We start from the raw sequence: 27,640 nt of genomic DNA, 5'->3' as shown, positions 1-27,640 counted from the left end.
AGTGTAGTGTTTGCCTTTTTCCAGGGACTGAGCAAAAATAATCACCCCAAAGAGGGAATTCTGTACCACTTCTGTCAGTTTGAGAAATCAAGACCTCAGCAGGTGGAGAACAGCTTCTCAGATTGGGACCCCCCACAGAAACAGCCAGGAGGAAAGCCTGGTGCACCTGGGGATCTCAGAAATGTTTTTTGACTTGCCAGGAACCAAACTGCTCAGCCCAGTATGACTTAATAACAATAGGCTGTAAATGGATGAGGTTTCAGCTTAAAACAACAGTTCTCTGAATCTACTTTTCCACCCAGAGCTGTAAGATGTGCCCCACTCTCTTTCAAACACTTACAGTGACTCAAGTCCCTTCCCTTGTAGGTGTCCCAAGGTTGTATGGGGTTGTATCCTCCTTGAAGCATAGTTGGATTTCCATGCAGTAGATATAAATGTGATCATTCTGTTTGTGTCGACACTGTCTGAGATCATCATGGACAACTGCTAATGTCAAACCTCTGTACACTGCAGGTAAACTGAAATGGCTGCAGGAAAAAATACCACTCTACATTTTATATGGTTTTCTTTAGCAGAAAATATTCAGACTTCAGACATCCAATACTTCTACTTCTTATTTGATGCGTGTCAGGTTTGGTTTGACTCACTACAATTACTCACATACTTAATTTCACTGTTTTACTATGGACTTCGAGCATTAGTTGAAATAGTATATTTATTCATAAAAAAGAGGTTACATGCTTTCTTTTATGAAAGCAAAATCTGTATCTAATAAGAAAATACATGGGCTCACAACACACCAGACTTCTGAAACTAAAAAGGTCCAGCCTGGCACGCTTTCTGTGTAAGGACAAATTCTGCATTTATTGCACCAGCGCTGCTCAGCAATGCTGCTGAAGTGCAGACCATGCTGAAAAACAGTATTCTCACTCCTAGTGATAAGCAATAAGCACTATCTTCAAAGTCACATTTCCTATTATTTCCTGCAATAATATACTCAGCTTCCTCTGATAAGTGTACAGTGTCCCTAAAGAACATAGCTTCAGGCCACATCACTAAAAACCATTTCAGGTTTTCCTTTTATTTTATAAAATACTTAATAATTTGTTGTCTTTTTGTTTTAATTTATGTCTGTTGTTGTTTTCACGTTAGTGCATGATTAAATTATATTCTTTAAAAGCTTCTCCCATCCTATAGCCACCCTATTGATGATTCACACCTATTGATTCACCTTGTTTATGAAAGCATTTGCTTCATAAAAAATACAAAACCAAAAAAGGATAAACCCAGTATCGACTGATGCTCTAAAATCCTATTGTATTTTTGCAGTTGGATAAAACACACAAAGCTTGACAGATTTCTAAAATTCTGACTCTGGTGAGAGTGTAACATAAATGGTAATATTAAAATAATCATCTTGATTTTTCTCCCCAAGAATAACATAACTTTAACTGCTCCAAGATCACATGTCCTGTCTCCCCCTTGCAGCCTCATGAATAATTTGGCTCATCTTTCTCACTGACATAAACACTGAATCTTGCTGAAGGTCATGCAACATTCCCAGTATCTTTTCATTCAGGAGCAATTCAGCACTGTATTCTGTATACTATTTTACACTCATGACATGCAGTTGCAGATTGTTTCCACGGTGGTACAATGCCTGATAGTCAGTTCATAGAGCACACTGATATTTCAAAAGCTAATTAGTGGTGAAGATTTGTTTTTTATTGCCCTATCTCAGTTTATTCAGCTGGAGAGCTATGGGCCAGGCGAGGTCAGCAAAGGCGATTAGAGAAATGATCATTCTTTCATACATAGAAAGTTGAAATAAGTAAGATTATTTGGTAAGAAAGGAAAAGAATTAAAGAGTCTGAGGCATTTTACATTATTAAGGTAACTGTTCTTAGGCCTTTGGCTCATCCAGTGTCCCCACTAATCCATTTGTCATCCAATAGTTCTGTCTAAAGACAAAAACTCTCTTAGGTTTTGACAGAGAGCTGAAACTCTTCTATGCCTGGCTCAGCGACTTCATTTCCAGCCTTGAGCCTCATCTCATCAGTGTCCTCTGAAGCAATATTCTGTCTCCAGTTTTGTGTAGCTAGAAGGAAATATATAGGAAATCATGGGACAGGGAAGTGGTATGAGGTGCAGAAAAAGAAAGGAACCAAAACTCTTTTATCTGTAAGCAGTGTTCTCAGTTAGCCTCAGCTTACACATGGAAAATTTTGTGCTGGGATGTGGGATGGGGACACCTGCCCTTTTATTCCTTCGTGTCCCAAAGAGCTTGGCAGCTTTTAAACAATGGTGCCAAACCCTTTGAACCCCGTTTTCTGCGACTTCATTGTGGAATTTTCCCTTCCGATCACAAGAGGTATGGATTTCACCCTCTCCTCCGCTGCCAATAATTTATGCAGACATATCTGCCCTTGCCTTAGCTCATCAACAGCTAGACTTTCTGCAGCACACATCACTGAAGAGCTGGAACAACATACTTTCAACACAACTACAAGTGCATGTAGAAACTGTCTACACACATGTAGGACATGGGAGAGACCTTTACAACAACAGAATATACTGCAAAGCCAGGAGAACCTCAAAAAGCAAATGAAACCACAAAAGATATGCTGTTAATTTCAAGAAAAATCATATATGCAGTCAAATAAGATAATGTTATAGTGACAACATAATTAGTGGGTTTTTTTCATTTATGGACTGTGCCTAGGACACAGTTCAGGAAGGAATTTCCCCCAGAAATGAATGACAAAAATGGATCACTGCAGAGAAAGTCGTCCTCAAACAAGCTGAGAATTTTTCTTCCTCTGAGAGGAGCAAAGAGAGGAGTCACAGTAAAGATACAAAAACAAGTTACTTTTGTAGGCCCACGTCTTAAAAGATAAGGAGGAATAAAATTTAATTGGTCATTCCTGTTCACCTGAGGGAATAAAAAAGGAAGCACCAAGAAAACTGGAAAGTAAAAAATTCGGAAATGCAGAAGTGAAATAGTTAGCACTACATGATATTATGAGGTACAAATAAAAAACATCAAAAGTTCATGAGCTTTATGCCTAATGTTTTTTATATTATTTTGAGTTATTTCAAAAGGTAGGGAGGAGAAACAAGAACAAAACATAAGCCACAATGCTCTGGGACACAGTTTAGAGTAAGATATTTCTGAAAGGACTGATAAAAAGCAAGGTACCAAAAGAAGTGTTTCCTTGCTGCAAGAATGTATGCTAGCTAAAGTAAATTAATAAACAAAGTACTTTGAACTAGATCCCAGCTGTCTGCTTCAAGATAGAAACGCCCATCCCCTTCTGTAACACTTCCTCCCACAGCAGTCTAGCACCTCTGGTGCAGTCCAGGAGTTCCCAGAACTATATGATTTCTCCATCTCCATCAAGATCAGCTGCAAGCCTTTCAGGTGTCCACATCTTTCCCAAAAAACGGGATGCTACTCAAAAAAGAAAGCAGTGCTGGTCTAGCCTGGAATTGCAGTCTTTCAGATGGGAATAATATGATTACAGTGACTAAAGTAACAACTCAGGTAACATATACAGCTAAAACTAAAATACAGCTTGTATTTCAGAAAACAATTTAATTGAGTTAGTGTAGCATGCCAAAGATATGTATCCTAACAAAGAAAGTTAGTATTTTCTCATTAGTATTCAGGGAAGATCTAATTCTACTCAAGTCTAGAAATTTTAAAAAACAAAGAAAAGAGTAACATCACCATACTGAAACAAGATACTTCTTGTAATCAAAATTTCCTTTCTACTTCATGAGAAATATGGCAAGCTAATTTCTAAATGGAATATTTCCTCATGTATCTGTGTTGATTGGCATATTAATACAGCTGGTTTGCTCAATACTATTTAAAAAACTTTCTTTTTTCTTTTATTTCTCTTCTGTTACTTTACATTGTGTGGCACAAAAAGCTTGTCTCAGCCATTCCCATATCATGCTCCACCTAGCGGATGGAGGGATTGTAATTACACAAAATGTACAATTTAATCTTATCTTAGACTTCTAACAGCATGATTACAAGGCCTCATTGATTATGCTGTTCAGATAAGACTATTAGCAATACCAAAGTTCTGTTAGCTTTAAGATAAAAGAACATATCTTATTAAAAGATGCTATGGTTTTATAGGAGTAGAATCTGCTCGTTGTAGCACAAAGTTTACAATCTCAGGGTTTATCTACAGCAGGCATTGTCAAAGAAAATAACAACATCCCTAATTTTATCATTTACACCCTTTCACCTGTATATAACAATTTAATCTCAGGTAAATGAGGGAGGTTTTTATAGCTGAACTAGAGCTAGACTGCTCTAGTTAAGAGCAGCTCCAGAAGACCTGTGTTTTAGTCCCTGCTCAAATCAGTGCGCCAGTGCTCTCCATGCAGTTGGTGCAAGCACTATTGGAAAACTGGTTGGAGAAAGGCCTCAAAAAGTCCACACCCTCACATAACAGACTGGGATTTCAGTGTTGCTCCAAGCTGGATAAAGCAGGAATTTGAAGTCAGCTCTTCTTCTCCCAGACACCTTAGCTGTTTTCTCCTATGCACCAAAGACATCAAGATTAGCCACCAGGGTACAGGCAGTTCAGAAAGTTTGCCAAACTCGCAGTGTTTAAGCACAAATTACATATACCATGGAGATATCTAATGCTGGAAGCAAGGTCCAGGATCAACCATTGCAAGCTCTAGGCAAGGCGGCCTGATCTGCTGGAAGGTAGTTTCTTGCCAGTCTTCAGGAGTTTACGGTCGGCTAGAGGCTGTGTGTCATGGGTGTTAGAACAGGCAATTTGCCCTTCCAGCTCAGCTGTCTTCCTCAGGCAACACGTTGATTGCAAGAGTGGGAGAAGGGGAAGGAAAAAAGGGACATCAAGGAAACACTGAAATGAAGGAAGTTGTGTAGGATAACCAGTGCTTTAATTGCTTACTTCCTACCTACTGCAGTCCACAAAGAAATGGCTACATCTCCCAGCTGAGTTACCCCCTAGAACAGCTACAGTGAGTGGGAGGACAAGCATGGGCCACGCTAAACACAGGAGACAGTGATCTCCCAGAAATGGACATAGAGGAAATAATGTGGTGGTTGTCTCCAGCAACACAAGCTTATGTTCACCGAAAGCTGAGGAGACCAAAAGGGTAGGCCCTTTCAGAAGGAAAGATATGTGACTTTTCCAAATACAAAAATTCAACCTCATCTCACATACAGATCTGACAGGCACTCAGAGAGTAGCAGAATGCTATCTGGCTTAAAGGAGTTTGTAAGACTGGGGGACTCAGCTATCTAACTGCTTCATCATTAACTGATAAACAAATGCCACTCGATTGTGTTCAAAACCAGTGCTTCAAGATGGTTAGAAGGAAAAACCAGTACATAGTAAGTGGAGCCAAGCTAGCACAAATCACAAGTCAGTGGCAAATAAGAACCTATGACCTAAACAACTCCTCCCATCAAGAAAATGTTTTGCTGGAAGAGTGGATGAGTAAGAAGCACACTCCTTGACCTATTCCCTCAGTTGGCTCTGCTCAACCTGGTTCTGCCCAAGTTTGACAACATCAGATGCATCTTCCCCACTGTCTTCCAGTTTCTCCAAACTGGAAACATTGAACACAAGAAGCCCTGGCTGTCAGAAGCCTGGTCTCACCAGTGCCTGCACCACTCCCAAGCACTGGATACGTCTGTGTCCAACTGCTGTAACCAGCTCTGCACTTCTTACATGCAAGGTAGTGGGACCAGACACCCAGGCCCTCCTAACTAGCCCAGCTCCTTGGAGTGGGTCTGCCTCCGTGCTATTCCTCCTCAGTTTTCCCTGGGCAGGCTGGAGACCTGCTTTGATGTGCATCACAATGTGCCTCTCGTACACTTCCCCCTGTGATGACATGCAGTCCTAACCCATGTTTTCCTAGCTGTTTCAGCAAGTGCTCTCATCACTTCTCCCATTAGCAGAAGACCTTCAGTTACTACTCCCTGGAAGCAATCAGAAGAGGCTAGGAAGACCAAGGTCTGGCTATAATAGAACTACAAACATCTGGAAACACAGACCTTCGTGGTTTATCCCATTGGCCTTGCCACTCAGCTGAAGGTCACCCTACATCCTCCTTTTCTGACTTCACAAGGTCAGGGAGGAAGCACGGGAGGCTGGTGCAGAACAGCACCAGCACACACTGCATCCCTGCCAGACTCCTGCCTGTGGCTGTCCACATACATCCTAATCCCTATTTTGGCATCTGCACAGCCTGCACAGGTAGCACCAACTACAGTTTTGCTCAAGCTACAAGGCAGCTTTACCTTCTGGTGACAGAGCACTAAGACACCTACAGAGTCAGTGTCAGCCTCCCACGGGCTGGGACCTCCTCAGACTCAGCTTAAACTGGAGTTGGGTGCTGCAATCCCGTTAGGAATAAAGCCTTGCGGGAAACCCACGTGTTCTATTTCTCTGAAGCGCGGCATTTTGGTTCTCGAAATTACCTAGGCAGGCAGGGGTGTTACCCTTTCCTGCAGCACTTGCTCCCGCCAGTGTCTCTGATAAAGGTTGCGATGACCGGAGCGCACATCCCGCCGGACCGCAGGCTTTCCTCAGGCACAAGGGACTCGCACCCCCCGGCACCTCCCCGCCTTTCCCGCAGCGGCCCCGCACCGCCCGCTCCTTCCAAGCCCTGCCGCCGCTCCTCCCGCCGCCGCGCGGCCCCGGCCCCGCTCCAGCCCGGCAGCCCCGGGCCCTGCCGCCCCCCGTGCCCCCCGCGGGCCCCGGGGCCGCCCCCCGGCCCGGCCCCGAGCATGCTCAGTGCTACCCTGACCTAGTTTCCCCGCCGGAGCCGGCGGCGGAGCGGCGGGACCGCAGCGCAGCGCACGGCGGGCACGGCACGGCACGGCACGGGCACGGCGCGGCACTGCGGCAGTGCCGCGCTCCGCCCGCCCCGGCCCTGGCCCCGGCCGCGGCGCCGGCCCCGGCCCCGATATGGTGCTGCGCGGGGCGCGCTGAGGGGCGCGGCGGCGGGGGGCGCTGCCGGGGGGCGCTGCCGGGGGGCGTCGGCAGCGGCAGCAGCAGCAGCAGCAGCAGCACCGTGCGAGCGGGAGCAGCGGGCGGGCAGGTGAGCGGCGGGGCGAGGGCCGCGGTTCCCCTGTGGGCGGGCGGGCAGGCGGCGGTCCCGGGGAGGCGCTGCCGCCGCCGGCACCTGCCGCGGCTGCCGGAGACCTGCGTGCCGGCCCCGGGGCCGCGGAGCTCCGCGGTGAGCCCCGGGGCGGGCGCGCTGTCCTGGCGGCGGCCCCGGGGAGCCGGAAGGGCCCGGTGGCCGTGCCGGGAGCGCTGCAGCCAGGCGAGCCCGGCGCGGCGCTCCTCCCGCGGCGGCTGGCGATCGCGGAGAGCCCACCGTGCAGCCCGGTAGTACCCGCGCAACGGGAGCGGAGCAATGCTGTGTTCAACACTGAAGTTCAAGAGATTATGTCAGATCGGCACCGGGGCTTGCAGGAAAGTGGGTTTCGTTAGGCAAAAAAGCTAAGGAGCCCAAAGCTTTTACTGGAGCCCTCCAGCTCCTGCGCGCAGGATGCTCGCTGCTGTCCCGACCTGGGAAGGAGAATGGGAGGTCACACCCCAGTACTGAGACCTCTTCCATCGAACTGACTTCTAAGAGAGCTTAAGCTGTGCTGCCTTAAATTTAAAATAAGGGCTGCCACCTGATTGTTTGTTTTAATTACTCTTTTACTTCACAGGATAGACTCATACGATAAAACTCAATTTCAGAAGTGCCCCGAGGGAACTAGAATCTAAAAATTCAGAGCAGTCCTGCAATGATCTCTCAAATACTGTTTCTTAAAGGGCAAATTCAAGCAGTATCGGACAAGAGACCTTAAAAGAACAGAGAGCACTACTGAGCAGGCACTTTTCTAGTGCACTTATCTGGAGAGTTTTGTAAGAGACTACACTTCCTAACAGCCCTCTTTCATTTGTTAGATCGAAGCATGTCAGATGGAGCTACCCTGATAACCCTGCTCAGGGAAATAGAAGTATCAACTGTGTAAGCAAGGCAAAATCCTAAATGAAACCTCATTTGGTACGTGTTTGTCTGCAAGAGTGTAAGATTAGTTCAAATGGAAGAATACAAAGGAGTTAAAGGGGGGGAAATGTAGCATTTTAGTTGTTTAGAGACATTACATCGTGGAAGAGTTTCTCTCCTCACTGCAGCAGGACAAAATACAGCAGATCTTTTTTTCAGTGGAGATGATGTTTTGCATGGCAGAAATCCTTTGTCTGTCTGGCTTAGTGTGTACAGTTAGCAACAGCACCATTGATATACTTGTGGTTGCTGTAGTAGGAATCCTTTTTTATTAGAAAGCCTTCTCATTTAGACTGTAGTATGTCAACATCAGTTGATGCTGAGTGCAGCTTACACAGCTGGAGTGCACATTGTACACCTGTTTTTTTTCTGAAGAATTTTAAGTTTTCAGAGGCCTAGACAAAGAGCAGAACATCCAAAACAAACAACAAAAAAAGGTTTTCTTCCTACTTTAATACAGTGATATGTATTATGTGTCCAGTGGATATTTCCTATCCTGAAAGTTTAGAGATAAAATCAGTCACTCTTAAGACATTTAACACATAGTGGGAGCATGGTAGTGAATTCGGAAGTGATCTATATAGTATAACTCCAGTTGCCTCCCTGCCCTTGTCCTTCCCTGTCCCTCTTGCCTCCCTGCAAATAGACAGGTTCTGCTCTACTGTGGAGGACAAGGATGGTGCTGGCACGGTCCTATCAGCAGTACTGGATGCTGAGAAAGTTATGTAACTTTAACGTTACATTTTTCAATATGATGTAGAAATAACCAGCACACAAGTCTGAAATTACAAATGTTCTTTAGTAAGCGCTTGAGGGCCTCCAACTAAAATATTGCATATTCATGGCCTCATATAGTCATGCTTGGAGAGAGCTGAATTGATCACGTTTGTGTACAAGCAAGTCTTAAGCTGTGGTGTGGTGCAGGGCAAACTTATTTGAATCCATCTGCTGTCCCCTTTGTTACTTGTGGAGGAAAGAGGTGCAGACGCTTCTGACCTGAAATGATCCTTTTCAATTGCAATCAGTCATGAATAGTTACATTCCTTTAAATTCCCCCTCAGACAAGGTTAATCCTGTTCTAATCACAGCATCCACGTGTAACCTCTTTGCCCTGTACCTTGGCAACCAATAGATGTGAAAGCCAGTTATTAAAAATTGTATCTATCTTACAGTTCTATAGGGATAGAGGAGAATTAGCCATACTCAAATCCTCAAATCTATTTTCTTCAATTTTTTTGTCTCTTTTATATTCCAACTAAAATGGGAGCTTTTTGTTAAAATAGCGTCATAAAAACTGCATCAGTGCATTGAACATACTCACTTATTCAAAATTTAGAGTTTAAATAGTAGATTTTTTAGCCCTGCAAATTCCTTCACATCTTTGTTTAAGCAAAACTTAATTTTTAATTTTGTGTCTTATTTGAATGTCCTATATCTGGAATTTTTCTTTTTCTTTTGGAAAAAGAAAACCACTAGATGTGCTTAAAGGATGGCTAGCTTTGACAAGCACAGCTCAAAAGAGAAAGTGGAAGGAAGCGAACTGGACCACATTCTGCATTGCTATGTTCTTAGCAGAGTCTTGTAAACCCTGTTGAGGGAATATGAGATCTGTTGCATTTGCTTTGATTATTTAACCTGTTGGCAGAATAATGCTTACAGAGTGCAGGAATAAATAAAATATAACAGGTGAGTAAAGAAAATGAAAGATATGTAGAACTTGGTGAGGCCAGGCAGCATGCAGATGTATGTGGAAGTGTGCAAGAGATTCTCTGTGCATCTTAATGGTCCTTTCTCAACAAAGGGGACTTTTAAGCATTGATCCACTTGCATTTACTGCAACAGCAAACTAGCACCTATGCTGAAAGCTTGCGTGGAATTAAGCAAGGGCCCCTTAAAGCCATACAAAAGTTTCTGGAATAACAGCTTTGGATACAAAACTATATTGAATGCTAATTGTGCAGCCTCCAAATAAACACAAACACCAAATAAATCTAGGTAATCTATATAAGTGAAGTATTTATTTCTAAGAATAAAATTCCTTAAAGTGTGTATACTAATCAAGCATAAGCTGGGCCTTGAAAAGTCTCCACTATCGATAGTGTTGAGTTTGCTTTATGATCTGGGTAGCCCACAACTCAGTAGGACATTTCCACCACAGTACTTCCCCTGATTAAAAACAGCAAGCTTCTCCACTAAATATAGAACTTTGCTTTTGCTGCAGTCATTAAAATACTATGGAGAAAGAACACTTAAATTGCTCAGTCCATATTGGAATGCACAATTGAGCTACAGCTTTTTAATGAGAAGTTAAGCATCCAAGCTGCCCGACTGCTTTTGTTCCTTCAGTGTATTTCATATATATACGGCACAGATGCTGGAATTACAGGAGCTGTGACATCAAAGGGAACTTTTCAGAGGTTTGGCATTCTTGAGGTACTTTTAAATAATCTCTCCAATAATTACCTGCCAACAATCTTCATTCATTCTTTTTTAGGTTAATGGATTAGCGTCCCTGGGTGTTCATTGACAGGCGGGAAGTGCACATCAGACTATTCAAACATATGGTGTAAATCAATGTATCCATTAAAATATTTAAAGTGAAGAGGGTCTTAAAGTCTTTAGGATACCATATGCTTGATAGTTTTGCAATACTGAGACATGAAGTAGGGTGAAGAGGAAAAAAACTGAGGAGAAATTTACAGTACAAAAAATTCTAAAATATTTACACACTCACAAAGGCAACATGAAAACTCCTGCTGAATAAAATGGCATATGCTTCTTTCCCTGTATGAAAAGTCTCGTTATAATAATTTTCAATCACAAATATAAAACAAGCTTGGTGCTTGCTGCAGTGTATTAACACCATAGAATCCTGAAACTAAGACAACCGTATCTCTGTGGTCATTAACTTTATTACCCCCTACAGTGTTGTGTGTGTTCAGAACAAAATAATTTTAGAAGATAGAAACTTATAATGACTAAGTTTTGGTCAGGTTCTGCCATCAATGGTAGAATAAGCTACAGCCCTTGATTTTTCTATTTTCTTTCTTCTGTTAAGTATCATTTTTCACCTTACAAAGCAAATTGACAAGTGTTTGCCTGTAAGAGCTTAGCAGTGCCTGCAAAACATACAATTAATTTATAGGCTTCTTTGTTATATTTTATTTAAGACAGGAGTCCTAGAAAAGGGCTCCAAGGTGCCATACTGACCACCCTTCCTGTTCACTGCCCAGGGCTCTACACGCAGAGGACAACGAATACACAGAAGACAGTTAAGTCCCCACATTCATCATAAGATGTCATAATCCGTGAATCTGTACTTGTAAATGATATACAGTCTCTCTTGCATCTTCCTAGATTCCCAGCCCTTATTTTATCCTGTGTCAAGAAATTGAGACAATCACCTTGAGGGAAGCAATTCTCCCCGCTACTCTGTCCTCATGAAACCTCACCTGGAGTACTGCATCTGGGTCTGGAGCCCTCAGCACAAGATGTGGATGGGAGGAAGCAAGTCCAGAGGAGGGCAACAAAGATGCCTGGAGGGCTGGAGCACCTCTTCTATGAAAACAGGCTCAGAGAGTTGGGGTTTTTCAACCTGGAGAAGAGAAGGCTCCAGGGAGACCTTACAGCAGCCTTCCATTACCTAAGTGGCCTGCAAGAGAGCTAGAGAAGGTCTTTTTACAAGGGCATGTAGATATAGGACAAGGGGGAATGGCTTTACACTGGCAGAAGGTAGGATTAGATTAGATATTAGGAAGCAATTCTTTACTGTGAGTGTGGAGAAGCACTGGAACAGGTTGCCCAGTGAAGTTGTGGCTGCCTTATCCCTGTAAGTGTTCCAGGACAGGTTGGATGTGGCTTTGACTGACCTGGTCTAGTGGAAGGTGCCCTTGCCCATAGAGATGGATTGGAACCAGAGGATCTTTATGGTCCCTTCCAACCCAAACCATTCTGTGATTCTGTGAAATTGCAGTGTGATCATTGTTACAAAAACCCCTTATTTTCTTTCCTCCCACTGTTCCATCTTGCACTTCAGTTTCACTGAAATTTGCCTCATTTTAGTATTATAGGAAGCAGTAAATATGCATGTCTCAGCTGTCTTCTTTACACCATTCAACATTGTGCATATTTTTGACAACATTTCTTCTTACTTATCTTCCATCTGAAATCAGTAGTCTGAAAAAGTCATCTTAGTCTCTTTGAGTCTGACTTATTTCTGCCTTATTCTATTTCAAGATTAGATTCACCACAACTGACAACTCTCTAGTATAAGAAACCAGATATATCAGCAGATAATAACTGTGAACTTTAGAGTCTGACTATCTACATGTGGGAAAAAAACCCCCAACATTCACTATTGCAGACACCCCAAATGAGTGATATTTCATTAGTTACTTTGGTTGGAAATAAGTCTTCTTTATATGGTAAAAAGGACTTACCATTCTATTTACTTAAGCACTTTTTTTTTTCAGGCTGTAGTCAATACTCTCAGTCTGTCTTGTTATTCTAAAATTTTGCTATTCAAAAATTATGTAGGGGATCATGAAGGCAATTTCCTAGCATCTCATATAGTAATTTTTAAGATCAGCCATATTTTTTAACATTGACTTCTCCAAGGCAATACTTGGATTTGTGTTCCTGGAGTATTAGAGTTTCTTTGTTTGGACTGGGGGGGTGGCCTCTGGAGGCCATCTGATCCAACATCCTGCTCATAGCAGAGCCAGCGTACGCCAGCTCAGTCAAGTTTTGAACATCTCAAAGGATGAAGATTCCACAGCCCATCTGGGTAACCTGTTGTGGGGTTTGACTGACCTTCTGCTTAAATAATCATAATTTCCGTTGTTGCAGCTTGTGTCCCTTTTCTCATGTCATTTCACAGCACATCTCTCAGAGGAGCCCATGTCTGTCTTCTCTATACCCTCCCATCAGGTGGCTGAAGGCAGCAAGTTTGACAGCAGGTGGCTGAGCACACATGGCCAGGGCTCAGCCCTGATGAAAAGTTTATTAAAGATTCCCAGGCAACTGAAAGCAGCTGAAGAGACTAAGCGTGTATAACTGGGAGCTGCTGCCCAGTTGGGAAGCCCCAGTCTAGAGATGCAGAAGGGAGCTCTTTATCTTACAAACATCACCAGTGCTGCCTACTCAACATAGCCAGGGGAGCAGAAAGTCACAAAGTTATGAAGGACTGAACCCCCCCCACCTCAAAGAGAATGAACAGAGCAGCTCTTTCAGAACCAAGCATTACTATTTTATCAACTAGCAAATGAGTAGAAAAATAAGTTAGTTTATGCTAATTGTAAATGAGTGACATTTCTCTTCATATGCCTGTCTGGACCCTAATAACTTAAGCTTTTCAGTAGGTGGTTCTCACTCTTAAGCCTGTGAAGTGGCAGTGAGCTTCTCACCTTCTGTGTGGCATAAGTTCTTTCATTTGCATCCCCGTTCCAGTAAATCCTGTTAACTTTTACTTTTGCCCTCTCTGTACAAACATTGCCTCTGTAAACTAGGAAAGGTGGTAAGTAGTTTTTAAATAATTAAAAATTAGCCCTAATTTTGCTTTGTATCATCAACCTTGATATTTATTTTAGACAAATGAGAACTAGAATGAAAATAATTTAATTTTCTTGGTCACTTACAAGCCAAGCAAGATAGCATTGGGATGTTAAAGCTATAGGAACACAATTTATGCATTACACAATAGGCTGGCTTCTTGTGCTTCATTTCTGAATTGAATAACCTCACAGTTAATAGGATTACACATTATTCCAAGAACAAGCCAGTCTTACAGAAGTGAGCGAGCCAGGAAAAGGTATGCATCGTTGGCCTCCTTTTCTGTTCTTTTGTGCTCTGTCATCGTGTTGTTCTGCACAAATGCAGTACTTACAAATGTGGCCCCTCACCCAAAGTCATTTTCTTTAGTGGCAGTAATGTGGGAGGCAAACACAGCTATGACATGAATAAATAAATGGTCAGTCAGAACATGTTCCTATGCAGTCCTAGCCATGTCTTTTGTTTAGACTGATGCTTGATTTTGGACAAAGAAGTTATAATCTTAGATTTTGTCCCTGTTTCACATAGTTAGGAGTAATACCACCATGCTGCAGCTCTGCTTGTTCTGGAGTACATTCCACGGGACTTTTTGGATAGAAATGCATAGAAAGCATGCTAGAGGTGCCTATCATGTTAGTTAGAAGAAAAGCTTGTCATGTGCTCTCATGTGGCTCAAGTCTCATGCAACTTTCCTAGGAAGTTAATCCCAAGAGCAGTAAATCTGTTAATTTCATATTTTCAGTTTATATCATTTGGGTTGGGGAAGAAAAAAACAAAGCTATTTAATGTACAGACCACTGGCAAACATCTTTTCGTAGTAAATGTTGCTCCAGATACAATATAGCTGGAAAATTACCTATATATATGTTCCAGGTGCTAGAGGAGGGTTTGGGGATTCCTCTGATTCCATCTTGGGAGGGAAGCCTGTCCCTGACTACAACTTTGAGTGGAAAAGGTAGTCCAAATAGCCAGAGGTATTCTTTTTCCATTTCATGCACTACGAATTTAAAATAAAAAAAAAATAAAAGGAAAAAAGCATACATAACTACGTTAAGTATATTATATAGTCTTTTACTTTTGAAGTCTTTTACAGGTAGCTGATGTGCTTTGGAGATGGGAGAAAGGAATGCTTACATTCTTTCCATAACCAGAAATTAGCTTTTTGTTTATAGTGACCCTTTTGTGGCAAAAATGCTCCCAGAGACTCACTCTGTTCCTACAGAGTGATTTTCAGTATTGCAGATGTCCTCCTTCATTCACTTTCAGTCTAGAGGAGTTATTACAGGAATCTTTGTTTTACACTAGTCAATCCAGCTTTCTCTGACTTCAAGTCAGATGAAAAGGTTACAATTTTGGCTGCCTTCATCAGGTTTACCATGGGTCACAGCTAATTGCTGCCTCTCGTGGCCAAGATCCTGGGTGACAGCACTGTATGCACTTCTCCAATATTCTGTATTCTCTCACTGTTTTGCCAGAACGTGGGCAGACATCGCTAGCAGTCCTATTTTGGTCTCAGTCTTCTCCCCATTTAGTTGCATGATTAAATTATAACTCCTTACATCATTTATGTTTAACAAAGCAGCTGGCTCCCAGATTTGTGTTCCCTGATATCCTCAGGCTGCTATTGTGCCTATGGCAAGGTAGGAGGACGGGAACTCTCAGCAAATCTTCCTTTGCACCAGACTCTGGTGTAAGCACATTTTCTACTCTTTCAGTTCTCTGTCTTTCTCTGCTTCTTCCTGCTTTCCTAACCTGACTCCATCATTTTTGGTCATGCCCAACAGGTTAGCACAGAGTCCTGGACATGCAGGTCCCTGCATGGCCACCCTGTAATTTTCTTGTGTCAGGGGATGCTGAGAAAATCTTCTTTGGTCTCTTCCTTTTTTTTTTGTTCCTCGGTAACAGTGGAGAGGATGCACACCAAAGAAAAGATTGCCTACCAACTTCCTAGTTGCCCTGGGAACATTTGTTTAAACTTGCATCTTAAAAACACCGTTCTTCGGAGACATCTCTCCCGGTCTCCTCAAACATACTAAGGCATCCATCAAAAGCACCTCCTTGGATGGTACATGAAAACAGCAGCCTGCATTTCCAAACATTCTGCTTTAAACCTGTTGCCTGGTTATTCCTCTTCCATCAAACTGTATCTATTTCAAACAGAAATGTATCTACAGAGGTATTTAGTGTTGTCTTAATATTCTTCATTCCAGGAACATGCATGAGAAAGTACATTCCCAGGAGTAACAGGAGTAGGTAAGAATCTCACATGGTAGACATAAATTATTCAGCTCTATTTCTTAAAATTACTGCAGCTATTTATGATTCTGTGCCAGAATGGGGGAGTCACTGTTAGGTTCAGACAAGTAATCAACCCTTTGACCATATTAAGGGCCAGTCACATTTGTTATCAGCACACAAAGGTACAGTTTTTTCTTTCTTATGCTCTGTGTTAAACACAGGTAAACATGCAGAATAGGCACGTCTTACTGCCATCACACACTTTCTAAACATCCACCCACAGCATCCCTGTGCTGTAGGGTATCAGTGGGCCATCAGCTGCCTCGAACTTCCCAGTACACTGTGGAGCCTTCCTTACAGGTTTTCTGTTCACCCGTTGGAGAGATGCTATTTCATTTCCTTCTGAAAATGAAATGTTAAACATCATTTTTTGATTGCTGCTGATGTTTCTGCCATAAAAAAATATGATAGGCTCAAATACAGCAATAACAAGCCACAGCCAGTAATTAGCAACACAAAGCTTAATCAGTTTACGTTGTTCTTTTGCCCTTTCCATTGTATTAATCCAGCCAGTCTCTGTTCCTGTTCCCTTGCCAGGAAGTGTGATTTTGGCTTTTCTGTATGGCGCAATGCAGATCTGTAACACTGTATAGAAACATTTTATAGAGTTAATACGTGTAACCATGACGAATGGCAGTCTTCGAGGTTAATGGAGTAGTAGAAATGAGATGTAGAGAGTTACTGAAGTGAATAGGCAGAATTGAAGGGGTTTGTTCCAAATTGCTGACTCAGGCAGACTGTACCTATACAGATCTTCAAAAGCACAGGCTCTACATGCTTTGCATAATAGGGAATGGATTTCTGAAGTCATTGTTTATATAGCTTTATATGAAACATGAGATTTGCATATTAATTTTAAAATTATTCTGTCTCTTCAAGACAAATACTTCCACATTCAATAAATAGAAAAACAGAATAAAACAAGGGCAGGTTTAGAGCTGGGACAGCCATCTACACCATGCATGTAGCTTATATAAAAAAACATAGTTTGTCATTTCTAGTAATGATTCATCCTGCAAAATGGAAAAACTATTTTGCTCTTTAAATAACTGTATCTATTTGTATGAAAGAAAGTTCATTGCTTTACAGAGAACAGGGGATGGATAAGAAAACAACCTAAGTCAAATATTACCGTGAAAGACAGTAATATTGCTTTCTTTTCTTTTTGAATAAAGTATAAAATAGGGAAGGGGATTATTTCCTTGTCTGTTTCTTTTTATTTTAGTGTTTCCTTTACATATGGAACTGATCTAACTTTGTCAGCAGTCATTTGCCATGCTAAGGTAGATGAGTGACCATGATGTCAACCATATCTTTAAAAAAATTTAAATAGTTTCAAAATGGAAATGTGCATTTGGGGAAAGTTTGTTAGATAGTTTCCTATATTTGGATTCCAAATAGATTCCTTTAATTAATAAGTTTCACTGTTTCACTTATTTACCTTAGAAATATGTGAATAAAACCAATATAGGTGGATACTATGACATGATTTTAACATCATTTGTGGCCTTTAGACTCTCAAGTGAAATTTTCCAAGGTGCTCATTTTGTGGCCAACATTCTGCCCTCAGTCAGCACTGAATGCCAATTGTGTTCACTGGGAGCATAATGAGGCCGATAGAGAGCACATTTGTAACCCTCCCCCCCCCCAATCCCACCTCTGTCCAGAAACTGAAATCACTGTTGAGAAAGGGCTCATTGTCAGTGATTAGTTGAGGGAAAATACTGTAGTGAGAGTGTACAAAAAGTCCTACAGGCAAAATGCTTAATGCCACATAAGGAACTGAAAAGTCCTAACTTCATTTGTATCTCAAAGGAACCTTACCTATAATTATGTCACTAGCAAATATTCTTCTTTCTAAATTTGCTCTAAAAATAATACTGAAATTACTTTATCAAGTATGAAATATTCTCTTTTAAGAATATCTTCCATGTTATGTTTTAACTTAGCTGTAGCTTAAAAAAAATGAATGATCTGAGATGTTTTGCTGTACGTGCTATTGTGTTTGGGCAAAATTGTGTGTATCAAGTATTCCAAGGTTAGTTTCAAAAACCTTTCATGGAGTAGTTCTTTCTTACACTGTTTCACAATTCATCTAAGACCATGCCCGTGACAGAGTTGCAGCACTGAGCTGGTAGTGACAGCTTTAATGTACTGTACCTTTGTTTCTCCTGTTGATTTTGCAAATGTTAAAAATAAAAAAAAAAAATTAAAAAAAAGGAAGAAAAATCTGTTGAACTTTTGGCATAAAACTGTAGCTGCTACTGTAGCTAAATTGTTGCTAAGTGTCTAGGTGATAAAAGCCTTCTCCCACACCTGCCACTCCGAACAACACTACTGTCAGGAAAATATATGCATCTTTTTCCAGTAAGAATAAGGACTGTGATAACATTAGCATTTAGACAAGACACTGAGCTGATGATTGTGAAATGCATTAATGGACGTGTCACTATTTTAAAAGAGCACATCTAATGGATTGTTTATATGTCCCATCTCATTGTACTTATTTATTTATTTTATAGGATATTTTAAACATAAAATCGCACAGATCAAAATAGAACTCTGCTGCGACCTGCTCACCCCAAGGACCTGCATTCAACAGAACCGGTCCCAGTTCCCAGCAGTCGTGTACACCACTGAAGGAAAATGGACATACTGAACAGCCACCACTTTTTGTACTTTCTGCCTACCACACGCCTTGTCATCTTATTAGCAGCTTTGACAACTGCTGAGGATGTGACTAACAGCACTTTCAACCGCACTGACGTAAATACAGGATCCGTGCCTGTGGTGATCTCCCGCATCGACCATATTATAGTCAAGGAGGGCAGTAGTGCCTTGATCGACTGCAATGTCCAAGGTAGTCCTAGTCCACGTTACAGGTGGTACAATTCCAATGGTCGCCTGCTCCAAGAGGAGGAGAATAAAGGTAAGATCTTAGTAATATCACTGATGTAGACTGTCCGGAGACACTTCTGATTTCAGCAAATTTAATGGCCTGACTGTGGTATTTCCCTGTGTGAAAATAAATGAAAGCCTGGTGGCAGTTATAAATTTTTTATGTGCACCTTAGAAGAAAAGAGTAACTTTTTTATATGTTATTTATAGCAACACGTAACAAAAAGCTGAAGCACTTAACAGAAGGTGTAGATAGGCTTCTTTTCATTGGAAGATTTCGAATTTGTTCCTATTTCTCATTCTGTCATCTTTTGTTCTTCTCTGGCACCAAAAAAAAGATTAAAAAGCTATTTTCCAGCTCAAAGGAGGATTTTCATGACATATGAGAATAGTCTGTTGGCATGCACTCAACACAGCTAACTCCCTGAGACACCTGCTGTCTTTATGCAGAGTGCCATGGGAGTGTGAGAAACAGGAGATGCCCTGAACGACCAAGTGAAAAACCTATATAGGGCAGCAGTCAGAAGGACACACCAAGTCTGAGTCTTCCTGTCTTTAGTTAAAACTCTTCACTGGCATTTGCCAGAGACCTTAATTACACATTTGCTTACTTTCCTTAAAATGGAAGGTTTGGGTGATAATCCTAGTTATACTTCTAGGGATTGTTTGAGGGCAGTGTGGCTATATGAAAGGTGTTTTTCTCATGTAATCCTTCCATACTGACTGCTTCGTTCACAGCATGATGAAATAAACACTTATCTACTCACACTAAATGCAAGACAGCGTGCCTAACTAATAGCTGACCCGACAGAGAACTCTGTTATGATGGGAGTAACGACTGACTCAGCTGAATGTGCAACAGCATAGTGTACCTGTAAAAGCTTACTGCATAACTGGTTGTATTTTACATTATGGCATGTTATAATTTTCTGAGTACAGCTAGTGAAAGGAAATACTTGAGCTAGTAAGCAGACTTGCGAATATTTTGTGGTTGTGGCAACATACGGTGATAAGTGTGCTGGTGTGTTTTACTAAGGCTTGCTAAAAGAAAATTTCCCCTTTAGTGCAGCATTTAAATTTAGGTCTTTGTGTAGTCAACTGAGAGAGGCAGCTACTATAACAACCATTTAGGTAGATGAGCAAAAACTTTGACCAAATCAATAAAATTGCAGATGTAGTATTAAGACAACATCACTTTATAAGTTAGAATTTCAACAGTGCACTACCTCCTTTAAGAAACTGTAATTTTTCTGTAAGAAATGTTTCCTAGCATGAGACCTTTCTTTACGATGTCAAGTATGGCATTGAATTGTTATCAAAATCCAGCAATGATACCTTTTCTAATCATTGTTTTCTTATTTGGCTTATACTGTCTGCCAGGATCCACTGGCACAGACCCAGTCATTGAGTCACAGTTCAATGCCATTATGTCATTTATAACAGCTGGAGCCAGGGTACATCAGCAAGGCATCTTGTTGTCTCACAATTAATGAAAACCTACTTTGCAAGAAGGACCAACATTGCAATTCAAAGAAATACCGATCAGGAATACTCTGTATTTTTTGTTATTCTATTTTTAATTTCAGAAAAAGTGATTCAACTGTTTTCAAGAATTATGCTAGGGTAAAAAAAAACACTGCTTCAGTTAAGTTAAAGCTTCTAAGAGGATAAAAAGATGTAATTAAGAGCTGTCTGTACACATGAACTGAGGCAGGGGCATTGTGGGAGTACTTTCTACATAGGTTTCTACTGGAGATAATGTAAAAAAAACCTATTTGGATAAGCTATGTTTAATTAGAAGAACTTTGAACATGGTAAAAGCTCACAACTACTCTGAATTAAAGGCTTTTTTTGACTAATGAGTTTCAGAATTACCCATAGTTTCTTCCTTGAAAGAAATAAAATTAAAAAAAAATAGAACAATCTTTTTAACAATGAAAGAATGTCTATGACAAGGATAAAATAAATGTAGAAGCAAGGTATACACCAACCTGTGGCAGGATTGCAATCCTTGCCTTGTGATTTACAGGCATTGCACAGGGATTTTGTGCTAGTTTAGTCCTCTGATCACATGTTCTGTGTCTTTGTTCAGCTGCCTGAATAAATAGGCAGCTGGTTAGGTTAGGTTTAAGGAAAAACAACTTCCTGATGGTAAAGACAGGTGAACATATGATGTTCCTTCCTGTGGAAGGTTATTGAAATTCCATTTCTACCTTCAGCAGATAGCTGTCAGGAATGTCTTTGGATTGTGTTACAGAGATTGAAAACAGTTGAGTTGGCTTCCATCAGCCTGTGTCAAGGTTGGGTTTACATGAAGGAAAGCATCGACACCAGGCTTTCCTGTTGGAGTGAATCATGTTATTTATAGCAATGTTACAGTTTAAGAAGTCGTATCACATCAAATAAAGCAAAAATATATGTCCTCAGCTCTTAAATAGTGTAGTGACAGTTGAATAAAAATGAAGTTCACTAAAACTAAAAATCTTAATTCATTACCAGTATATAATGGCAAATACAATAACTAGCTGAATCTTGAATAACTTTAGCAGTGATAAGAGCAATGGATTTTAATGTTTCAAACTCAGTTTCATAGCTAAACTGTTCATATTCAAAGAATATGAAGTGGAAATGTATGTGTACATGAAATGTACGTGTACATGCAGTGGACAAAGTTATCGATTTTACACTGATAGAAATGACTCGTAAATGTAAAAGAAATTCCATTCTGGTGCATAGAAGTTCATACTGACAAACAAGATGTTCCCTATCATGGCTCTTTTCTTTCCCATCTATCTTACTCCTCCTGTCCTATTTCCCTTTCTTTAAAATCATACTTCAAAATCAGACTCTCAACTCCTCAGAGAGCAAGCAGTCTAGTATATGATGTCTGAAATTTTAGGGTTTTCAAAGTTTACCTTAGCAGAATTATATGAGATACTGTAAGAAAACACCAAAAATAGCCCAATTGTAAGCAAATGCATTTCCAGGGAACAAAACAAGGAGGACTTACTAGGTTTTTCTGCCTCACAATCCCATTGTTGCTGTTCTTTGAAGAAGTGTGACCTCTGTTTGGGAGGCTCCCTGGGGTAAATAGTCTTATCTTTGTAAGTTAACTGACCATAAGACTGAGATAGTTGTCATGCATATTAACATTTTTTATGAAACCCTTTTAGGGTGTGCTCTGACTATTCACAGTTGCTGTCAGGGATTTGATAGCAACACAGTTAGGGTCTCAGGGACAGACAGGTCTTTGTGATGGTAAATTCTTTGTCTTCTTGTGAATGTTATTTCTTCTTCCAAAATCTGAAGCCAGTTTGACAAAGCTGATGTTTAAGACTATGCTGATCATGTGAACAAAATACCTCTAACTAAGTTACTCTGTCTCCTCTCTGACAGGAAAATGGTGGTTTCTTGACAACGGGCTACTAAACATTACCAGGGTGTCTTTTGAAGACAGAGGTAAATACACATGTGTCGCATCTAATACATATGGCAGCGTTAACAATACTGTGACACTGAGGGTTGTTTTTACCTCTGGAGATATGGGAATCTATTACATGATCGTCTGCCTTGTAGCTTTTACCATTGTTATGATACTGAACATTACTCGGTTATGTATGATGAGCAGTCATCTGAAAAAAACTGAGAAAGCAATCAATGAATTCTTTAGAACAGAAGGGGCAGAGAAACTTCAGAAAGCCTTTGAGATTGCGAAGCGTATCCCAATTATCACATCAGCCAAAACGCTCGAGCTTGCCAAAGTAACCCAGTTCAAGACCATGGAATTTGCTCGCTATATTGAAGAGCTTGCTCGGAGCGTACCTTTGCCACCTCTCATCATGAACTGCAGGACTATAATGGAAGAAATTATGGAGGTTGTTGGTCTGGAGGAGCAAGGACAGAATTTTGTACGTCAGGCGGCAGAAGGCCAGGAAACCACTGAAACAGATGAGCTATATATGATCCCAAATGCTTTGACACGCAGTGACTCTCCCACAGCTGACTCAGACGCATCGTCACTGCATGAGCCACCTCAACAGATTGCAATAAAAGTGTCAGTTCACCCGTTGTCCAAAAAGGACTGCATGGATGGTCAGTCACAGGAAAGCATGCAGTTGGACACCAAGGAAGAAGACACTCTTCAAACACCAGCACTTCCTGCAGAGCCGCCTCCTGAGACTTCTGCTGAACTCAGTTCTGATGACACAGCATTGGCAAATGACACAAATACATGTGTTATATATGAAAGCCATGTATGATAGTTACTCCTGAATCTATGCATAGCAGGAAAATCAGGTGGAGCTCTTTTAAAAATACATATTGTACTTGCCGCTAAGCCTTACCTGGAGACTATCATAGCAAAAGCATGTAAGTGGATTATTTGGCACTTTCTTCTCAGTTTGAGTTTCGTTTACCATGATGTATGGCAGAGTAATTGCTATTACATTAATATTAATTGCTCTCTTTGATTAGGAGTATTTCCAAGAAACATTTACCTCAGCATTTTCTAGGTTGGAGTCACCTGTAGTGGCCTCCTGGAAGTCACTGATAGTCTTTGATGAAGGACACTTGAACTTACTAAATATAAAACTGGTTTCCATCTTCTTCCTTCACTCTTGTTATTTCCCTCTATTGCATTTTTGCAGATATTAACTTGTGAATTTGAAATATTGCCCAAGAGGCAGCACTCCAATAGCCAAATAAAATCCTAATAGATCCCATTTAGAAAGCCTGTTTGCTCAGCTACATTGTGATTTAGAGGGCTATTAAAGAAAGTTAAAATGTTTCCATTTCATTTGTGACCACACTGCTTAGGCACATGGAAAATAGTTTTTTCTGCAGAACAAAGATGCCAACAATTGTTTGTTTTGCATGGAGGAACAACTTTGAGGTGTATTTTACAGATGGGAAAGCCCATAAACATCTTACAGAAAGTTGCAGTCCAACATCTCTGCAAGGTTTTTTTGCATATATTTGACCATTCTTTACCTTGCCAGAATTTTATATGCCAAACAGCTGCAAATATGCAAGATGTCTTGTTTTGAAGTAATTTGGAAGGAGTAAGTATGTACTACTGTACCAGAAGATATGCAGATTCCTTAACAGTCCTGCAAATGACAGTAATCAGTTGATGACAAGGCTCAAATGGCAAAATACCCTTTTATTGGGATTCTTAATTTTGTGCAAATTCAGATTCTGAAGATCAAGCCTAAATTTGTATATAAGCATCAGTTTGAGAGTGTTGTATCCAAACTGGAAAAAAAAATATAATTAAGTGTCCTGAGAAATTGCAATGACAGTCATGCAAACTGTTTACTGTGATACAATTGCTTTGGTATTTTAAGAACCTCCTACCTATGTAGAATGTTCACTGCTTGAGTACATGTGACTCTATCCCAGTAAAGCTTTAATGACCACAGCAATCGTGGTGTTAAAAAGGATCAACATTTATGCCAGGAAGTGCCAGGAGTGGAAGGGAAGTGATAATTTCTGTTGCAGACAGACAATAAAAAGGACTTCCTCTGCAGTGAGTCTGGAAAGCAAGCTCTTACCAGGAGGAGTTTGTGTAGGGTTAATATTACTTAATCACCCGACACATTTTGTTTGGAACTAATGAACAAACTATCACCCTATAGTTTTTAAGAAGGGTTTTAGGGTAAGTATAGATACTTAAAATAAATCCAGAATCAAGTATAGTGCAGAAAAAGAAGTCTCTTAGGTCTCTGGGGAGACGATGTATGGATAGCTCTCTGGACATTTTAGTGAAGTAGCCACATCTACATAAGGTGCCTGTTGGAGGCAATCAGTTATATTAACTGGTAATCAAGACCAGACAAAGTCAATGTTGCAGCTATCTAAAAGAACCCTCGATAATTAACTGAGGGTTTATGTCAGCTTCCTCATGTTAAAGTGCAGAGCCTCACTAGCAGTGTAATAAAGGAATACTCCATGACTTATGTAGGTGATGCAGAGAAGGCTCCATATTTACCTATCTATGGTTACTAAAAAAAATTTACATGTTTAATAATGGACTTCAGATTTTACAACCAGCTTCTGAAAAATTGCATCATTCAGTTGCCTCATGTTTGTGCTCACCACAGTGGCAGGTTTCTATACAAAATAATTTGCACATGCCCTAAAGGAAACATGCAAGGGCAAAGTCCCTTTAGGAATGTGGCTGGAAACATTTTAGTTCCAGCAAAGCAATATAAATCTAGAACACAAAGTAGATTAAGAGAATACCATAAAGAACCTCACTTCTGACCAGTGTGATTGAAAATACTGTTGATGCAAACTGTTAACTTCTTGTCTGAGTCCAAAGTACATTTCTGTTTAGTGTTCACATCAGTTTTTCAAGTTACTTAATTTGCTTCTGGTATGAAAAAGGACAAGGGCAGAAACAAAAGCAGGAACTTGCACTAAATTCTTTTAATTCACTTTAACCTCCTGAAAAGAGGCATCTTGATTTTTCTGCCTGTCCAGCATTTACAGACATGCTCATGCATGCTGAAGTTACCTACTTGGTGCCCAACTAAGATTGCACAGATAAGCAAGGATGTTCTCCTTAAAGCATACTTTAAAAAAAAAAGTTATGAAAATATTTATTAAACTGAAGTATTTTAATTTTAATTGTTTTTTAACTATGAAATTTTTAAAGTAGAGATCATGTATTCCTATGGTGTTTGTTACCAGGCAGTTCTGACCCTGACTGCTTCCCTCAGGCTGTCCTTCAGCCTGTTTAGTATGTATTTATTGAGAAACATTTGAGAGCAAACGATCACCATGGTTTTCTTCAGTATCTCGATGTCAACTTCCTTAAAGATACCGATGATGTTTTTTTCCAAAGTTTTCCCACAAGGGGCATGTATTTGAAGTACCCACAAACGCACATTGCAAACCACGTATGAGCAACAGGCACTTGGATTAGATACATGCAATTCGTGTAGTGCTGGATTCCTGCAGTTGCAGGGTCAAAGGGAACCCTGAATTTGCTGGAGCTGGACTCACTTCAAGCTGAGAGTTCACAGGTATAACCAGTCAGCTATAAATTCTTTGGACATTTAACTTTGTGGTATTATTGGAATAAAAGCCGAACAGTGCTGTAGCTGAAGAAAATAGAGATGCATTTGGTTTATGTATTTTTTTTGTGTTTTCATGTATGCTGCTCAATATCTTTATGCATCCATTCTGTGACACCTCTAAGCCTAAAGCTTTTGATATGCTTTGAGGCACTTCCTTTGTGGGAGACAGATGGGAAGCCAGATCCAAACCCATCTTTCCTGTTCCAAACTCTCTGCCTGTGCTCTATTATGAAGTAAACAATTGTGTCTTGCAGTATTTCTTAGTGAGTGGCTATTTTATGGTGCGAGAACGCAATTGACAAATATAAAATTAATGAAGGCTCTAAGAAAACATTAACATTTGCATTGTTAAGTATTTTCATGTACCTTAAGCACTTCAGGGACATTAATCTGTTCCCATCATTGGGCTATGCACACCTTTTGTTACATTGTTCTATTTCTTTTATCACCAAACACTAATGGTTCTTAAAACACTCAGAATCTGGAAAACCCAGTCCAACTGATATTGTGTTCTAAAAGCATAAGGAACACAAATCCAGGCTTAGAAAGGAAAAGAGATTTGCATGATATATTTATACCATTTTCAAATATTTTTGCCAAAATTTCATGAAAGATGACTAGATTTCTGCAGTACAAGAAATCAGTGTTGAATTTGAATTTTATACTTACTATTCTTTTTTCAGTAAATGTAAGACCATATTAATCTGATCACTTAAGCATAATATTCACTATCTACTTGCTCAACATTTTCTTTTTGAGCAGCACTTGTTTACCGGTATTCTTTTTTATTCTCTGATTTGAGCATGTTTGTGATGAAACCTACCCTTCAGTCATTTTATGAGTCATTTAAAAAAATCTAAAAGAAACCATAGATCAGCATTTTTATGCAGGTTTATTGGTATTTGATAAGGCACAGCAGTTTGTTGCTGTGCTTAAAAACTACTGTATAATCATGAGACTTGTGAAATGGCATATGTGGGCAGATGTTGATTTTTTTTAAAATCAGTGCCTGTTTTATTCTAATGTACATACTATGTTACTTCCTTGATTTGCAGTTTCCTTTTGACAAAAGTACTGTAACATATAACCAGGGCTTTCTGACTTTCAGTTTGGTCAGATGAACTAATTCCGGAAAGTGTTAACAGTGTCGAATTTTAAAAGTTCTCATGGAATATCTTGGCAGCATGCTATTTTAAGAGTTGGCCTCAAGTATACCATACTTAGTGGGACAACTGAAAGCTTCTTAGATGCAAAGGAAATGCTTGCACTAAAGTATCTTAAGTTAAATTTCATTTATTATGAAATCCTTTCTGATTTTAAAAGAAATGTAAGACAAATATGAATGTGTTCTTTTGAGAAGCAGTTACTGTACTTTGATTTAAATAACTGTTATGATTTTATAGCTCATGGCCATAAACCACAAAAAGACCAATTCATGCTGAAGTGGCGAAATGAAATGTGATGTAGCTTGTGCATTGATCATTGTTTCAATAAAGAATTTGCACAGAGTATGCTGAGTTTGTACACATTCAACAAGACGATAGTTTCCTAGTAAGTGTATGCCATGGCTCCAGTTCAAATGGAAGTAAAAATGTCTTTTATTGTACATCTGCTAATGTTCCAGAAACTTTGGTCAGGAGAAACAGTTATTTACCTAGAAAGGAAGTTTTAATAAAGCTCTTAAAGGGACCTGTTGTTATTTTCAGAATATAGAATTGGTGCTGTTATCAATAGCCTAGATGGCT

At 40.3% G+C, this 27,640-nt stretch overlaps 1 protein-coding gene across 2 annotated transcripts; it reads left to right on the top strand.

The window, feature by feature from the left end:
• The first annotated feature begins 7,057 nt into the window (after positions 1-7,057).
• Positions 7,058-27,404, top strand: MFAP3L (microfibrillar associated protein 3 like). Of its 2 annotated transcripts, none has more exons than XM_017816571.1 (3): positions 7,058-7,104; positions 18,438-18,844; positions 22,210-27,404. In XM_017816571.1, the coding sequence occupies exons 2-3, from the start codon at positions 18,562-18,564 to the stop codon at positions 23,070-23,072; spliced, it is 1,146 nt and encodes a 381-aa protein (XP_017672060.1). In that variant the 5' UTR covers positions 7,058-7,104; positions 18,438-18,561; the 3' UTR covers positions 23,073-27,404. The 2 variants fall into 2 exon arrangements, with proteins under 2 accessions (XP_017672060.1, XP_017672059.1); XM_017816570.1 differs by lacking the exon at positions 7,058-7,104 and adding an exon at positions 15,613-15,870.
• The last annotated feature ends 236 nt before the right edge of the window (positions 27,405-27,640 follow it).

Source organism: Lepidothrix coronata, unplaced genomic scaffold (genome assembly GCF_001604755.1).
Source record: "Lepidothrix coronata isolate B3197 unplaced genomic scaffold, Lepidothrix_coronata-1.0 Scaffold56, whole genome shotgun sequence".
Classification (NCBI taxonomy): Eukaryota; Metazoa; Chordata; class Aves; order Passeriformes; family Pipridae; genus Lepidothrix; species Lepidothrix coronata.
This window is presented reverse-complemented; position numbering and strand designations above follow the sequence as displayed.

Coding starts and splice junctions, on each gene's coding strand:
- MFAP3L (XM_017816571.1), top strand. CDS start 18,562: ATGGACATACTGAACAGCCACCACTTTTTGTACTTTCTGCCTACCACA. Junction 18,845..22,209: donor CCAAGAGGAGGAGAATAAAG/GTAAGATCTTAG, acceptor CCTCTCTGACAG/GAAAATGGTGGTTTCTTGAC.